The sequence below is a fragment of the Conger conger genome, chromosome 8 (assembly GCF_963514075.1).
Source record: "Conger conger chromosome 8, fConCon1.1, whole genome shotgun sequence".
NCBI classification, from domain to species: domain Eukaryota; kingdom Metazoa; phylum Chordata; class Actinopteri; order Anguilliformes; family Congridae; genus Conger; species Conger conger.
In genome coordinates, this window is record NC_083767.1 from 20,834,293 (window position 1) to 20,853,287 (window position 18,995).

Sequence of the window (18,995 nt, forward strand, 5' to 3'; positions counted from 1 at the left end):
AGAACTTGCTTGAAAGTTCCTCTGAGACTTTGGCTGTCTCACTTGCTTCTGGCTCTCCAGGTTTCTTTATCTGAAAAGTGGCCCATTACCTTACAGAAAACTGAAGTACACTTTATTAGAAACATTTTAACTTTATTACACCTACTCATGGGATTATCTATATATTTATTTATGTATGTATATATGTATATATATATATATATATATATATTTTTTTTTTTTATCAAGGGTGACCGAAGACTTTCGCACAGTACTGTATATTTAAGCTTGCTAAAAACAAGCGTGCTAGTGGACTGTGGATGCTCCAATAGTCGCAACTCTTCTGTACATAATGTGCAACAGTGAATTGACAGTTAGTTGCTAGTGGAGTTTCCATGCATGAAATATAGAGTTTCAAACCGTTGCACATTTTCAAAGCAGTTGCTTCAATTGCTTTAAATATATATTTTTTAAAATTGTTAATTACTGGTAAACAGAACTTGAAAAAGCATACATTTCAGAAAACATCAATGCCAATATGCAAAAGGAGGCTTTGCGAATACAGTAAATGGTAAATGGCAGGCATTTATATAGCGCCTTTATCCAAAGCGCTGTACAATTGATGCTTCTTCATTCACCCATTCATACACACATTCACACACCAACGTCAATTGGCTGCCATGCAAGGCCCCGAACAGCTCGTCAGGAGCATTTAGGGGTTAGGTGTCTTGCTCAGGGACACTTCGACACAGCCCGGGCGGGGGATCGAACCAGCAACCCTCTGACTGCCAGACGACAGCTCTTACTGCCTGAGCCATGTCGCCCCTGCCTGAGCCATACCCTTTAAACAGCTGCTGCTCTGCTCCCAAAGAAAACAGAGAGCTGGGTCTTTGCATAGACCCATTTTCTTGGCAGCAGGTGGAAAATGTCATGATTTGTAAGGAGCCATTGCTGCTGCCATGCCTGTGAGTTGGGTCACTATTACTCTTGGCAGCTGTTCTGGGCAGCTAAAGCACCTGAGGTACTAAAAGGGCAGAGCAAAACTAGATACAGGACTATCTCCCTGCACCTGTACTGACCTTCACACAACATTCTTACAATGTATTATCATGAGTGTGTTCAAATGAATGGAACAATTTAACGTCTGTGAATACAATTTTTCTTAAATAGTCACATAGTGGCATAGTGGTTAAGGTACATGCCTGGACGGTGGTTCAATCCCCGGTGTAACCACAATAAGATTCGCACAGCTGTTGTGCCCTTGAGCAAGGCCCTTAACCCTGCATTGCTCAAGGGGAGGATTGTCTCCTGCTTAGTCTAATCAACTGTACGTCGCTCTGGATAAGATGCCATTATGCCATTAATGTAATGTAATAAACGTTTGATCACAAAAGAAGTCACACAAGTAACTGAGTGAACATTTTGTGATATGTTCAAACCAGTTTTGCTAGTATACATTTATTTTTCTGTGTCATTATGCAAACTTTCAAGAGAGCCGACTATGGGAGATTCAGAGCCTCACTGGCTGGTTCATTTTAAAACTGTCATACAAGCGAAGATGATGACATGTTTCACCCATAGAAAGAACCTTTTCTTTTAGCTGCCATGATGAAGAACACACAATTGTTTCATATGATCCTGTTCACCTAAACATTTCAAAAGCAAAAGTTTAGTTATTATGAAAACAAAGGCAGAAAAAAAAAAACTATGTGGCCCCAACCTTGCAAGTTTGACACCGAGATGAAACCCTTATAACAGACATCACTATCTGGCCTACCTGGGGAGCGCAGATGGGCCTAGCATTTTAAATAAATGATGTTTAAAACGTAAATTCGGCAGTGACATGAAATAAAAACGTTTACGGTTTGGCTCAATCATTGCCAATTTAGTATTTAATTACACATTAAGGTACTCTGGGGAGCTGGCGTAATTATCAGTTCATCAAGTTAGCTGGTATAATTACCAGTTTATATTGTGAGGTAACTGGTCTGCAACTGCACTACGTAGTGAGAAAAAGGTGAAATAAAAGTGGGCAATTACAACAGACGAACGGTAATTGCAGCAGGCTCTGCTTTATTACAGTCAAATAATTGGCTACACATATTTGCCACAGCATATTAATCATTAAGTAGGCTACAAAATCAGCTCAATCTAGTTGGACATGCAAAGTTTTTTCATTAATTTTCCAATAATGCAGCAAACTACCCAGCATTAATACAATTCGTTTTTCTGCTCATTTTTCTAATTAATCTTACTTGCTGTGATGAAATTCAGAAAAGCATGTCACTCCACTAGCTGAAATGTAAAAATGGGTTGTTTCAAAGGATTTGAATATCGATAGCTAGCCTAGCTATGATACCTAGCTATGATTTCTGCACCCTGCACTTAACCTTCATGTGGTCGTTACCAGACGTGGGGCAGAGCTGATAGGGCCTCACAGGCCAACATAGAACATACGTTATGACATGCGCCGAAGGGGTTCCCTGTCATACTGCCAGGGCTATGGGTTGCTGGGCCGGCCCCACTGACAGATAATTGCCGGCATCAAGTGTCATATGCTACAGTACAGATTGCTGAAACAATGTTTATTACTTTTGAGTGCATTTAAGTTAGAATTACTAATTTTCTTAATTGAATTGCAGTGTGCCAGAGATAAGAGAGTCAATGAGAGATAAGAACACAACCGCCAGGCCCCACCGGCCTCTAATGTAGAGACATGACAGTGTGGTATTAATACTGCAGTGTATGGACATGTTATGTATATGCTTTCCATCCTAATCAGAATTAAACTCTGCTGTCCCATGGTCCTTCATAGAGCATCAAATACACAGTGAATATGTGAACCAGCTTCACTCCACAGGCAGTGCTGTAAATACACCAGTCTTATGAGGTTTCTATGAAGAAATGTAATGCATAACATGAACTGTGTTCCGATGGTTTAACTCTTCCTGACTCGCAACTGTCATTAGCATTTAGCATTGATAAGAAAGTCAGGACTTCAAGCACTGTTCAAATAATGTTTCTCATCCTGTTGTCATGCCCTGCCCTGCCTTGACATCCTGTGACTGACCTACAGTACAGTGTAACTGTCATGGTGGGAGGTAATTCTCACTGGTGCCACTAGTTGGCCGAGGATAATTGTTTCCACCTGTTCCTCGTTTACGCCAGGGGAATTACCTCCTGGGAGAGTATTTAAGACCAGCAGGGACTAGTTTCTGTGCTTTTGTGTTCAACCGTTCGCCCTTGGCACAAAGCCGGTAAAGCGCCCGGTAGACTCTAACCCTATACGAGTCAGGTACGGTGCTGGTGGATAATTCTCTCATTGCTAAAAAGGAGAAATATCTAAAAGGTAAGGAAGGCGTACAGCTGGAAGTGTTGTGTGTGCTGGCGCCTTCCTCAAGGGTTTTGTTTTTCTTTTGGACTCGTGTGAGTCGATGGTAGAGGGACGTTGTCCCCGGTGTGTATTTTGGTTTGCATTTTTGTCCCGAGCTGCGCCTCGAGGTTTTTATTTTCGTGCCTAGCTTTTCTTGCTAGGTTGTATTTTCTTTTGGTTTTCTCTCTGTGCCCAGCTATTTGGCACGGTACCAAAGTATTGGTTCGCCCTAGTTACTTAAGGGTTGTTTTACGTTCTCTAGCCGTTTTTGAGCTACTTCTCTGTTTACGATTTCTAAGTTTGGTTTGTTTAATTTCCTTTCCTCCCATTGTTCCGGGAGTAGTCCTGTTCCTAGCTGGGTATCCCTATTTCGGTTCTCCCTGGGATTTTGTGACTGACACGTTCGCGTGTCGGTTAAAAAAGGTTCTACCTTTGGTCGCCCCTGGCTCTCCGCTTAGCTTCCAATCCTACAGTAACGTGTTTTTCTTTTAACCTCGTTTAGTATATTACAGGGTTTTACATCCCCAGTGGCTTATTCATGTGTAGTAAATGGGTGTGGTCAGAATGCAATTTCTCTTCAACTAAGGTCATGGCGGGACTACAGCAGCATGATTGTGCAGTGTAGGTGGTGCTAAACATGCTTATTAATAGTGGCATTAACCCAGAGTGAGAATTTGCAGGAATTAACGTTTTCCTGAAATCAAGTGCTAATGCATACAGTATGCCCATGTCTTTCAGCTGTTCACAACACTCATGAATACATTAACCTGATTAAAGACTCAAATGGTTATGCATTATGCTCTAGAATGTGGGGCTCACTAACATAAGCATTTTACCCAGAGGAATTCAGTAGATGACTGAATAATTTTGCAGGTTTAAATTCAGGCACATAATTAATCATAGATCCTCTACCTTGCAATGACAATGTTAATCCCCAGGACAATAGCAATCTACCACTTAGAAACTCAGGCAAAATTAAGTACAGGCAAAACACAAGAGATCCACATTTTTTACAAGATTATTTAATTGCATAGTAGAGGTAATTGGTAAAAGACTAACATGTGCAAAGCACCTTGGCAAAAGGCTGGAAAAAGACAGTTGGATAAATAGTGAAACCAATTCAGATTCAAGTGTACCCCTCGGAGTGATTAACTATGAATCTACCAAGCCTTAAGAACACAATGAATATGTGAAAGTAAATGCTAGTATTCACACATAGCATAGACCACTGAGGTTCCCTCCCACCTTCTAACAGTGACTATAAAAGGAACTTGTTAATGAACAAACAGTCACATCGTTAATGTATCCTCCAAAGACCCAGGATTTGTTTGACATCGTGAAATAGTGTCTTGGTTGACAACCTTGTTGCAGTAACATAATTTCAAAATAATTTCCTTTGTAGTGTAGGCTTCCGCATAGTAGTATATGGTTCTTGTACATGAGATCCATCCATCCATCCATTATCTGAACCCGCTTATCCTGAACAGGGTTGCAGGGGGCTGGAGCCTATCCCAGCATACATTGGGCGAAAGGCAGGAATACACCCTGGACAGGTCGCCAATCCATCGCAGGGCACACACACCATTCACTCACACACTCACACACTCACACACTCATACCTACGGGCAATTTAGACTCTCCAATCAGCCTAACCTGCATGTCTTTGGACTGTGGGAGGAAACCGGAGTACCTGGAGGAAACCCACGCAGACACGGGGAGAACATGCAAACTCCGCACAGAGAGGCCCCGGGCGACGGGGATTCGAACCCAGGACCTCCTTGCTGTGAGGTGGCAGTGCTACCCACTGCACCATCCGTGCCGCCTGTACATGAGATGATAGATCCAAATTTCTTGTATCTATTTTTAGATTTATGAAACAATTTTGAATTTATCACCTTTTGACCACCACATTTTTAGGTGAGCAAAGATATTGTGTGACTGACAGGTGTTTCTTGTTGCCCAGATGTGTCCTGTTAGATTGGTTAAACAATAAATAGTTCTGAATGTCTACTCTTGGTTTTAGCCTTGGGTTTTGCCTGTGAAGACTGCATTTGTGTTAGAAAAGATAAACTAACATGAAGATGAGAAAGCTGTCTTTGGGAGAAATGCAAACCATTTTGAAACTTTTAAAAGAGGGGAAATTGCATTGGGGGTAGCCTGTACTACAACTTGGAATGTCCTAAAAAAGCAAGAAACCACTGGCATACTTAGCAACAGACATCAAACTGATCGACCAAAGAAAACAACCGCAGTTGAGGAAGAGCTGTGAAGAAAAAACCCAAAACTGTCAGTGACATCATAAACAATCTCCACAGGGCTGGGGTGAAGGTATCTCAATCAACCGTTTGAAGAGAGCAGCAAAATAGAGGGTATACCACAAGATACAAACCACTCATCAGTAGTAAGAATTGGAAGGCGGAAGATTACAATTTGCAAAGAAGTACAGAGATGAGCCACAAATGTTCCGGATCAAAGTTTTATAGACTGATGAGACCAAGATTAACCTCAACCAACCAAGTGATAGAAAAGCCAAAGTGTGGAGAAGGGATCTACTCATGATCCAAAACATACAAGCAGATGTTTCACCCCCTACTCGACCCAGCTCCTGGTCCAAGCGATGGTTCTGTCCCGCCTGGACTACTGCAATTCCCTCTTGGCTGGCCTCCCAGCATCTGCCATCAGACCCCTCCAACTTATCCAGAATGCAGCAGCTCGTCTGGTCTTCAACCTTCCCTAATACTCACACGTCACCCCCTGCTTACTTCCCTCCACTGGCTGCCTGTCATGGCTCGCATCAAATTCAAAACATTGGTGCTAGCCTTCCAAGCAGTTAAGGGGTCTTCCCCAGCTTACCTACAAAAAATCATTAGACCCTTCACCCCTGCCAGACCTCTTCGTTCAGCCTCCACAGGCCGCTTGGCACCTCCCCCTCTCCGAACCTCCACCTCACGCTCACGACTACTGTCTGTTCTGGCTCCACGGTGGTGGAACGAACTCCCCGTTGTCAGGTCAGAATCTGTAGACTGTAGAATCTCTCCCCACCTTCAAGTGCAAACTGAAGCAGCTCTTCCCATCCCTCCCTACCTCCCTGTGAACCTTAATTGTTGTCTTTGTGATTTATTTGTGTATCGGTATTTTTAGTTGGCTAGGTAAGCAGTGTTCAGATAGTTAAGTTTGGTCACTTTTGCTTTGTTTGTTTATTTGTTCGTAAAAAAAAAAAAAAATTCTAATAGGCCCTGGTCCTTATCTTTGTTGTACAGGTAGCAGTTGAAATTGTAATTCCCTCTAGGATCTTTCAGCACACTTATCCCTGGTTATGGGTATGCACTTTGTTGTACGTCGCTCTGGATAAGAGCATCTGCCAAATGCCATTAATGTAATGTAATGTAATACAAGCTATGTGAAGTGTCATGGCTGCATCTGGAGTGGGCTCACTAATCTTTATTGATGATGTAACTCATGATGGTAGCAGCGGGATGCAGATTTCAGAAGCCTACAAAAACATTCTGTCTGCCAACTTACGGAGAAATGCTAAACTAATTGGGAGGAACTTCATCATGCAGCTAGACAATGACCCAAAACACAACAAGGGACTTCATTTGGGAAAAAAAGTGTAAAGATTTTACACTGGCCAATCACCAGACCTTAACCCATTTGAGCATGTATTTCACCTCCTAAAGAGGAGATTGAAGGAAAAAAAACCCTGAAACAAACAACAACTGAAGGAGGCTGCAGTAAAAGCCTGGAAAAGAATCACAAAAGAAGAATGCAACAGTTTAGTGATGTCAATGGGTCACAGGATTGATGCAGTTATTGCAAGCATGGGATATGCTACCAAATATTAAGTGTTATTTATTTTAATTTACTTAAATACACTCTGTTCCAATCTTTTGCTCACCTAAAAACTGGGTGGTCTGATGCCAAAGTAGTTTAACATATCTAGGTGTAAATAGCAGGAAATAAAGGCTGAAAAAAACAAAGGAATTGGTCTTACATTACATTAATGGCATTCAGCAGACACTCTTATCCAGAGCAACGTACAGTTGATTAGACTGAGCAGGAGACAATCCTCCCATGGAGCAATGCAGGGTTAAGGGCCTTGCTCGAGGGACCAACGGTTGTGATCTTATAGTGGCTAGACCGGGGATCGAACCACTGACCTTGTGGGTCCCAGTCATGTACCAGTCATGTCTTGCTGTTCCAATTGTCAAAATCGTAATTGAAAAGTGAATTTGATTAATTGTCCAGTCCTAGTTGCAACTGAGACAACAGAAGGGCAAACTGCAATACATGCTTCCCCCTCAGGGGGAAGACTTGCTTCAGATAGAGCCAATATGAATCACAGCAGCCTTTTATCACCCGAACCAAACATTTATAACATTGATCTAACACCTCCGACGAGTAAGGCTTGTGCCACTGCAGGTTTCTATAATTTGTGTGAAAGTAGATGCGCTAAGGGGGGGTGCAGGTGTCGCAAAAAAATGCAAAGAAATGTGAAGAAATGTGAGAAATCTGTGCCTCTAACAGCCCTACTAAGCGTTCCAAAAATTGTCAGCCTTCAACACTATTTCCATTTTGAGTGATGGGAGAAGACTAGTGAGGTTAGAGATATAATATAAAGCTCTTAATGACTGTTTGCAACCATTCAGAGTGTTTTTGTTATGGCAAGAAAAGTTATTAAATTGGTTCACGGGAGTCTAGGATTGATAAAATATTATAGCTCCACTCATTATAGGGCCTGTGAAGTCTCATTTTTCATCATTAAGATTAACTCTCGCTGCCAAGAAAGTGGACCCAAAAACCGGATCTGTACAGTGAACGCTAACAACTACCTTGTCATGTATTTACTGTTGCGAGGTAATCTTACAGATGTTTTAAACTGTTGCAGGTAATGACGACAGAGACATTAATGGACGTGCGAGTCAATTAACCACTCAGAAAGCAAGTTTACTTTCATGTGAAACGCATTGTCATGTTTTCCAAGGGACGTGTAGACTAGTGGTATGTATATCCAAATCCAATACCTTGTTAGGAAATGCTGAGACAATAAGTTGTACACAGATGTTTTGATTTCCAGCCATTTCCATGAATTATGGGATGCATTTGCTAAATAACGGTGAAAGATAGACAGATGTACTACCCACATCAGACGTGATTTAAACATTCATAAAACCTTTCTAAGCAACCCATGTTAATTTTAATTTGCACATGCTGAATGATGAAAATTAATCCATGCTGATTTTTTTGAAAGGCAGATATAACCAGTATGCATTTCTCTTGATATGATATCTGTTATTATTTCCTTAATTACACATTAGTCACTATTTTGGACATTTAATTGCAACACAAATTTAAATTGGACTAGCTAATGTATTTCAGAAATAACAAATGCTGGTGTAAAGGACACAATTATACCAGCCTTTGTCCAGTGATGGTGAAGTATGACTCAAACTGAATAATTAGTGTAGAACTGATAGTTTAAACAACATCAGCTGTAAATGGCAGGGGGTATGCCCAGCAAGCAAAGCTTACTAAAGGCAAAATGACAAAGCGCACCTGTATCTAGTGCAAATAGGCTGAATGGGTGGGATCATACCATGATGTTACTGTATGAGGCCTGGATTTAATGTGTGCACCAACTATTGTACAGGACACTGAGTGGGGTGGTGCAGTGCACTCAAGCAGTTTGGTGGGTATTGGCTGTGACAGAAGGTAAGAGCAGTCATCTGGTAGTCGGAGGGTTGCCGGTTCGATCCCGCCCTGTGTGTGCCGAAGTTTCCCTGAGCAAGACACCTAACCCCCAAATGCTCCTGACCAGCTGGTTGGTGCCCTGCATGACAGCCAATCTCCTTGGTATGAGTGTGTGTATGAATGGGTGAATGAGAAGCATCAATTGTACAGCGTTTTGGATAAAGGTGCTATATAAATGCCAACCATTTCCAATTTATTGCAGAGCATGGGCCAAGGCAACCACCTTTCTTGATTCTACTATTGTTACTGTGCAGGATTTTCACTTGGAAAATATTATAAAACAACTATGCCCAGTCATTACTATGATTCAGGTGGCACGGATGGTGCAGTGGGTAGCACTGCCGCCTCACAGCAAGGAGGTCCTGGGCTCGAATCCCCGTCGGCCGGGGCCTCTCTGTGCGGAGTTTGCATGTTCTCCCCGTGTTTGCATGGGTTTCCTCCGGGTACTCCGGTTTCCTCCCACAGTCCAAAGACATGCACGTTAGGCTGATTGGAGAGTCTAAATTGCCCATAGGTGTGTGTGTGTGTGTGTGTGTGTGTGTGTGTGTGTGTGTGTGTGTGTGTGTGTGTGTGTGTGTGTGTGTGTGTGTGTGTGTGTGTGTGTGTGTGTGTGTGTGTGTGTGTGTGCCCTGCGATGGACTGGCGACCTGTCCAGGGTGTATTCCTGCCTTTCGCCCAATGTATGCTGGGATAGGCTCCAGCGACCCTATTCAGGATAAGCGGGTTAAGATAATGGATGGATGGATGGATTACTATGATTCAACCCAAAAAGTATGTTTAAAGTGAGAAATAATGTCATAATGGTTGGCAAAAGCCGAGAAAGACAGGACATTCAACCCAAAGAAGAGATAATGATTGGCAAAAGCACCATTATCTTGACCTATGTACTGACAAAGATTCCAACACACAATGTATTAAAACCTGCTATGGCTACTGCAACTATGGTGGTCTATTTCAAACAAAATGTACCACTGGGCAGGCTTCTGAGGATTCAATCAAATATTCTCTTTGAATCAACAACCAAATAGATTATTTTCAGAGGAATGCAGGACTTAAAGAGTTCATTAATTTCTAAAAATTAGTGATTAATTATGTAAGTATTTTGTTGCTATTTGTACTTAAAATGTACCAATTATATGTCTCGTTACTTTCTAGTAATTCATGCTCTGTAAAAGTGATGTGTTGTCATGTGAATTGTGATGGCTGATTTCGTAAAACTTTCAGGTTTGGCTTATTTCAAGTTTGTTTTAAACTAGTTAGCTAGGTCACTAAGCTAGCAGAAAAAGAGAAGAGGTGAAAGAGATGCCTGTGCCTTACGTTCTGTAACTTGCTACCCAGGACCATGTAAATATTATCATACTAACTACAACGCATGCTAGGTGATCGGCTTAGAAACACATTCAGTTATTTCCACAGGGCCAGTCTGTGTTTGTGTGTGTGTGTGTGGCAGCAGTTATTTCCACGAGGTTGCAGTTGCTGTAGCTTCTCAAATCAGCACCTATCTTTTTTATCTTTTGCAAGCCAAATTTTAATCTGCATTTTAATAACGCAGAATTCTGCATTATTGTGACCACTGATATAAAGATATAAACCAGTAAATATAGTGTGTTACATGTATTCATGGACTATATGTTATAAACTAAATGAGATGCATAAGTGGCCTCAAAGGTATTTGGACAGGAACCTGTATTTTTTTGGTTTGTTTGATGAGGCACCCAGACCACTCAACTGAGACACACACTACAGCTTCTGTAGCTGCACTGTCACAGTATAAGGCAAGGGCTACTTTTACACGCCGTTCTAGATACTGACATTGTATATAGGCCTATCCTCTCACCCCAACCCACTCTCTATGCCCTGAAAATGTAGCCTATTGCTGCCATGGTGTCGTCATCAGCTGTATTCAGACATTCAATGGCATAATGTTAGCTGCAACACATAGACGGAAGATACAACACCTAAAAAGTTTTGTTATAGGAAACAAGAAGATACCATAAAGATAAACAAATCTGCACAGAATCTGTATAGATACTGGATGACCTAGCTTAATGGCTAAGGTTAGGATTTGCGGAGGGAACTCTGTAGGTAACATTACATTAAGGCAATTGTGTTTTGTAAGCTTGGGATTGACAACTAGTCTACTGCTGTTGTTGGTTTAATGTTTATGCTTTACAGGATTTAATAACATAGCTAGCTAGCTAGAAGTTGCCATTGTAGCTAAATTGTCCTTTTTTACCATTACATAACTAGCTAGCTAACACAATTAGCTAGATCCTAGAGCAGCAGGGCAACTTAAGCCTGAAGTATAGATAGCTAGCTAGCAAGATAAGTAATCTAGCTGTTGCATATTTAGCTAGCTAATTCGGACAATAACTATGAGCAAAGATTTTAGCTAAGCTTATATGTTAGCTCTGGCTAGATGGTCTATGTGTTGGTCGATAGCTAGCCTCTGCGTTAGTCCTACCTTGTAGCATAGCTGACTGACATTTCATTGTCTTGTCCACAAAGTCCGGAATTCAATTGTGTAACGTTACGCTAGTTGAGGTAGCACGCATATATATATATATATATATATATATATATATATATATATATATATATATATTTAAGTCAACAAGCTTAATTATAGCTTTGTACAGTTGTATTGCTAGCTACTAGTAACTAACAAGCTTGCTAGCCATCAATAGCTAATGTTAGCTGAGCTAACTGCCATCTTGAAGTCAGAAATTGCCTGTCATGACAAAGAGTGCATCCCGAAAGTGCATACTGCAATATCACCCTCCTCCACTCCAATGTTTGTGGGCTCCCTCCCTCCACTGTTCCATTTTTGAAGTATACGAACAAAACGGCTACAACAACTTTTTTATTAATCCGTCATGAAAGTTGCACTGTTCAAAACATAGTGAGCTAACTTGGTGTTCAGAGCACAGTGATTTTGCGTTATGCTGAAATCGAGTTGTGTTTGGGGCTGTAATGCCAAATGTAATCAGACACACTGAGGATTCCGTTTTTTTATTTTGGGTAAGTTAAGTAATTAAATGTTTTTATTGCTTTGCTATATTGCCTGGCTAGCTAGTCCAAGTTAACCATATAGCTTGCATGCTAACCTTAGCTACAACGTTAGGGGAGTGCTGACAGCTAACGTTATCATGACATTAGCTAGCTAGACCACATCGTATGAATCATATAAATGAAACAATTTCGTTCAGTTTTCTTTACGTGTTTGTACCTTGGTTAAATGACATAGAAAACACTGCCAATAGAAGAAGAGGAAGAAGAAGAAGTAGAAGAAGAAGAAAGAAGAAGAAGAAACATAAAACGTACAGTATGCAGATTAGCTACAACAGTGGTGCGTTTTACTGGGTTAGAGCTGGGTTAGTGCTGAAGAGATAGGATCGTCTTGGTGGGTAAACTAACATTGGCCAAGTGGCTGGTCAGCATTCACTAATGTTACTTGGCTGCCATTATTCAGTAAGTAAATTCAGTTATGTTTGGCAACGTTGGCTGGCTTTGCTGTGGGTCCGGTGTTTTACAAAGTAACAACCTAATGCTGGAGACTAAGATTCCAGTCCACTTCTCTCAATTTATAAGGGCTAGTTAGCCATTGTTAGATAGGTATTAGGGGAGTCCACCTGTCTGAAAATCATACTATCCCATATAAGTCAATATCCTTGTTTGGAGAGACACATTGCATACTTTCACAAAATTAATATTTTACATGAATGCGTGGTGGTGTGCTTTTGTTACCACGTGGTTTGCCTGGTAGGCCTTTGCTGCAATAGAAACACAAAGCTAGACTATGTAAAGATGGCTAAATAAATGATGATTTGGGAATATGCGTGCTGACGTATGTTGATGAACCCCACTGGTGCTGTGCTGGCAGTGGCTAGTACAGGTCCGTTCCATCACCACTAAGCTAACGCTTCCTACCCCATAACTTTGCTGCCTATGATAGTGTGGAAGTTTTTGCATTTTTGTATACTTGTGACTGCCTGACTGCTATGAATGCAACTATTGCTATATTTTTGAAAGAGATGTGATTCCATCAGTCAATGTGCAATGTAGTGCAATGTAGTAAAAACCAACATAGAGAGCATATTATATACTGTTGTTTTGTTGGTGCATGAACTTTATCATCTCGGGGGTGAAGTGCTGTAGGGAACGGGGAAGGAGACATTTTTGATGGTAAATACAGGAAGGAAGCAAGGAGAAAAATCTTGCATAGTATGCCTTTAAATGCAGGTGTTTTTAGAGCAGTGCTGATAGGCCATCAACATGCAAATTACTGTGCAATGTAAACTCACAGCTTTCAATCTCCAGGGTGCAGTTCTGTTCATCCAGGGGGTACCTTCTCAGGTCCATCATGCAGGCGGCAGTGGTGGTGATCCTAGGAGGGAAGTAAGGAGAGGGAGAGAGTGAGACGTACAGGGAGCCAGAGAGACCGAGAGCTTGAGTGCACAGCCACACCAAAACACGGCATCCCTTTTGTTCTGCTCAATCTACCTTTCACTAATGCACTTCCATGATTGTACCAAAAGAGGGGATTTGCCTCAATGCCATTTCTTTTGAAGCCCTTGTTTCCCATAGAGAGATGTTAGATTTCAGTATGCAGTTGTCCATACCTTCTGCATGTAGGACTTTAATGTGTATTACATTGTATCGTATGTAATAATTGCCTAATATAACAACATATGCAGGGAGAGCTGAGGAAATTTGTATGTGTGGAATAGATTGCCAAGAAGTGTAGGGGAGGCAGAAGCTCTGGAGGTTTTTAAAACCAGACTGGGCACGGTACTGGATTTTATTTAGGTTTAGGTAAAATATTTTATGTTTGTTTATTTTGGTTTTAAGTGTATTTTGTTTGTTCTTATTTATTTTAATGGTTTATGTTTTTGGGGGGTTTATTGATTGACTATATTTATTTATTTTTTATTTTAATGTTTGTTGATGGCTTCATTAAGTTCATTTTTTTTTTTTTTATGTAGAAATGATGGGCCAAGTTGGACTGAATAGCCTGTTGCTGTCAAACCTTTTTTATGTTTATGTCAATTTCTGAAAGTGTGAGGGGTCTCATCTCTGATGAGGAAATGTTTCCATACTTAAAAATAGGAATAAAAGGAGAATCAAATGCAACACAACAATTAATAATTATGATGAATTTTGATGTGAAGAAGCCACAGCAGTCATGCATGATACAGTGAGTCTACCGTGGGATACTCCCCACCTGACCTGGGTTCAAACAGTCTTTTGGATTCAAATAATTTTCTGCACTCTATTGATTTTGCCTTGTACATTTGAGCCTGGTAGGTGAAGCCGATGAGTTTATGCTTATTTAATTTGTTCCAATACACCTGGCAAGCTTAGTCAAATTAAGGAAACTATTTGAATCTATAACAAATAATATTTTAACCCAGATCTGCTCCCCAGTATCTCAAACATCATCCAAGGTATCAAAGAGCCTTTTCCTGCTCAAGCTGGTATTCACAGATTTCAGATAGCACATGCTGATCAGGCTGTCTGAAACGGCAAAATGAACGGCTGAAAAGAACACATAAATGGTTAAACATACAACTTAGCACTGTAAGGGCAATAATAAAAAGGCATAAAACATATAGAATGGTTGCAAACTTGCCAGGAAGAGAACGCAAGTGCATATTATAACCACAGATGGTTAGGGAGGCCAAGTAACCCAAGGATCCCAGTTTAAGAAATACCAAGATTGGTTGTGTCTTGGGGTCACCAAGTAAAAAAAACAAAAAAAAAACATAAATGGCACCTCCATACCAACAAACTCTTTGGAAGGGTGGCGCAAGGACAGCATACTGAACACAAGTAACAAAACAAGCATCTTGAGTTTGCCAAACCTCTGGAAGAGAGTGCTATGGTCAGATGAGACCAAACGTTTTTGCTGCCATCATTTTTGGCAGCAAAATGGAATGGGTACAAGGAGAAGCACCTCATACCTACTGTCAAATATGTCGATGGGACATGGTTTGACCAGCTCAAGCTATGTTTTGAAACAGCTGGTAGCTGTCCATTTCAAGCTGGTCACCAGGGCAGTGCTAGAGGATCTATATCCAGTTTCCTGGGTGATAATAACACTGTTATCTCAACCACATACTGTAGCTTTCCCCACCTCACCATCACATTAATATATGAGAGATTTGGAAACAATATAGGATGTTTAGAAATCAATTGTGCATTATAAAGATGCTTTGAATAGTCAATAGTCAATTAGAAATCCAGTCCCCGAAAAGAAAAGCCTGCGGCCCTGAGAGTATAAGGGCTTAGATGGTAGAAAACAGCACCAATAAGCTGAAGAATGTACTTGAATTATTTAACCTGGCACTGAGTTTCTACTGTTTTCCTGACACCTGGAATTAACTATTAATTAACTAACTAAGCTAGGTTAAACATTGACATCAACTGGACCTTAATAATCACACAGTGTCAGTGTAAGAAGAAGCTTAACATAATCAGAAAAACATAATGGTAAACTGAAACAGAAATATGAATTACAGCTGTCCAAGAAACTAAAATAGAGTAAATAGAAAATTTGCCTTAAACTGAAATAAAATAAAGGCCAACATGATTTTAGTATCGGGTTAGTTATGTTTATGTTTAGTTATATACTTCTATCTTTGCTCCCTGCCCATGGAATACTGCAATGTCATAAATTAACAGCAGGGGGCAGAGGGCCAACAGCAGGTCATTGCTAAGACAGTGCAAGTGCTTGGCCAGTTGTATGGGCACCAGGCCGAAGAGACAGCGAGGACACAGGTGGCCATTTAACCCCAGTAGTGCCAAGCAGGTCACAACCAGTTCTCCTGAGATTCATTATCTGGAAATTGCACATCAGGTGTTTTTACCCAGTGCGCCTGTGCTGCTTCAACGATGTGTGAGAGAGAGAGAGAGAGAGAGAGAGAGAGAGAGAGAGAGAGAGAGAGAGAGAGAGAGAGAGAGAGAGAGAGAGAGAGAGAGAGAGAGAGAGAGAGAGAGAGAGAGAGAGAGAGAGAGAGAGAGAGAGAGAGAGAGAGAGAGAGAGAGAGAGAGAGAGAGAGAGAGAGAAAGAGAGAGATGATGAGCAATAGAAACTGGAGTCCGTAGGGGTGTGTGTGTGTGTGTGTGTGTGCATGCGTGTGTGGTGTGTGTGCACATGCGCATGTGTGCATGCATGTATGTGCATGAGAAAGAGATAAAGATATATTATCCACTACAGCATGCTGTTTTAACATTTTAACTGGTTGTTTACAAAAAGCTTTTGCAATATATACAAACATGTAATTTCAATAGAGCATTATGAATGCAGAAGCTGGAAAGGACAACAAATGAGAAAAATAGAGATTGTAATAAACAGAGAGGTGGGTAGCCGGGAAAAAGGTAAGATCCCACACTTGGATTGAAGAAATTCATAATTGTAAAATCAATGTGCACTCAGTATATTCTAATGGACCCATTTCCAATTTTGGACTGAAATATATCACTGGATCTTTACCCGTTGATAATATTAGCACAAATTTGTGTCTCTGCCTTGTCACTTCACTGGAAAGCAATGATACCGATCACAAGTTGCTAAGCAACAATGGAATGGGAGCCTTGCCATTCGCTATTAAGATAACTACAAACAGATTTAGCTCACTGACTTAAAGAAGTTTGTTCAACAGAGGTAATGTATTGGACAGAGAAACAATGCTGGGTAGTTCCTTATTTTAATTCAAATCTTGACATTCCGACAAGGTAAAACCACTAAATGTGTAAATGTGCAGTACTAAATATATCACTATGCATTGGCTCACAGTTTGAATTGAAATACCTATATATTATTTCCAAGAGGTTTACAATTTTCCGAATCTAAAAAATGTCTGTGTTCGTGAAGGAGAGAGAAAGTCTCTCCCACACAGACAAGTATTGTCTTTTACTTTTGAGATATTCTCTCTCTCTCTCTCTCTCTCTCTCTCTCTCTCTCTCTCTCTCTCTCGTTATCTTGTCATCTCCTGCATTGGCAACTGTGATTTCTGATCAGATGTTCATATCATTAATGAGAAAAATAAAAGGAATGCTATGTTGAATTATCTCTCTGCTGCATAAGAGAACACATATGCAACAAACAGCATGTGTCTCATTGATAAATCTGACAACAAATGCTCCATTATTACGTTTTCATGAATTCCTTTTCTGTCACCAGTTTACACACAAAAACAGTTGCATATTCAAACAACATAAACACATAGACACACGCACACACTCTGCATATGCTCAAGCAAAACATTTTATTTTATTTTTTATTCGTATCTCAGTGTGAGAGCCATGGACACCTGGCAATTGAGATGGTAACTCTACCTGTCACTAGATTGCCAGATGTTACCAACAATATCACTGACAGCAGCCAGCAAGTCAAAGTAGTGCCAGGGAGTGAAAGCCACCAAGTCATTAACACTACCATAGGCAGAATGTCAAATTCACAAATCTGATTCACTGCAGTAAACATTCTGCTGGTTTCTTTCTCCTCTCATCTTGATATCATGCTCAATTTTCAGGGAAGTAAGCCACACCTTCCCGGTGTCTTGAGGAACCAAATTAGAAGGTACAACATCAGGGTCTTAATTCCACCAATTAAGCTACAACTGTCTCTGTTATCATCAAGGCACCCAGAAAGCCTTGCTCGTAAATCTACTTCCCCCAATGTTATCGGTGGTGTCCTCTCTTGGGCGTGGCTATTCTCGGATTGAGAACCTAAGGGGGAGTGGACAAGAAAGCGTTCTCATGAATATAGATCACCCCAGTCTCTCGACGGTTCCCATGGCGGTACGTGTTTTCAGTAACGTGCCATATCTGGAGGAGAGGGGGAAATTAATGAATAATAAATGAGGCCAAAAGACTGACTAAAACATGATAAAAAAACCAAAGGGCATGTTCACACTTTTTAATTAATGTCATTGTCTGCTTTACACCAGAGGACATAATGATGGATGCACAGTAATAATCAGTAAGGTCATTGAAGGATTCATTAACCATACTTATTGATAATAACAGTTTATTGACACCCCTTACAATTATTATTATACACACCATCGACACACCATCATACCTACTGTAAAATATGGGGGCGGGTCATTGATGTTTTTGAGATTTTTCTGCCAGTGGCCCAGGGTCACCATTTAAGATCAATGGCAATATTAATTCAGCAAAGTACCAGGAAATCTTGGCAGAAATTCTGCTAGGAAAGTGAATCTTGGTCATAGGTAGATTGTCCAGCAAGACAATGACTACCTCAAGCATACCTCAAAATCCACACAGGAATGGTTAAGTAAAAAAAACAGGTTCTGCAATGGCCATCTCAGCCTCCAGACTTAAATCCCATGAAAAACCTGTGGTCTGAACTGAAGAGGGGGATATCCAAAGGATATCAATGATTATTTACTTCTTTTTTTTACATTTTTGTCATTTGGCAGATGCTTTTAAGCCAAAGCGACTTACAAGTGCATATGTTCTTACACAGGTTAAAAGCATCAAATCCATAACTAGTAAAAACACGCATGAAGAGCTGTTCTAAACAAAAAGACAATATTCATCGTAAGTGCAATATATGTATATATATATATATTTTTTGTTTAGTTTTTTTATTAAGGGTCAGGGTTAGACGAGGGATATCAGGAGGGGGAAGGAAATCAGGAGGGAGGACGTAGTGGTTAAGGTAAATGACTGGGACACACAAGGTTGGTGGTTCTAATCCCAGTGTAGTCACAATAAGATCTGCACCGCCATTGGGCCCTTGAGCAAGGCCCTTAACCCTGCATTGCATTGGGAGGATTGTCTCCTGCTTAGTCTAATCAACTGTACATTGCTCTGGATATGAACGTCTGCCAAATGCCAATAATGTAATGTAATGGTA

At 40.7% G+C, this 18,995-nt stretch overlaps 1 protein-coding gene across 1 annotated transcript in view; it reads right to left on the reverse strand.

The window, feature by feature from the left end:
* LOC133134895 (gamma-aminobutyric acid receptor subunit beta-1-like) overlaps nucleotides 1-18,995 on the reverse strand; it is a 124,240-nt gene that overhangs the window by 28,723 nt on the left and 76,522 nt on the right. Inside the window, exon 5 of the mRNA XM_061251466.1 lies at nucleotides 13,408-13,490. Within this exon, the coding sequence (XP_061107450.1) occupies nucleotides 13,408-13,490 (83 nt within the window). The remainder of the gene's footprint in view (nucleotides 1-13,407; nucleotides 13,491-18,995) is intronic.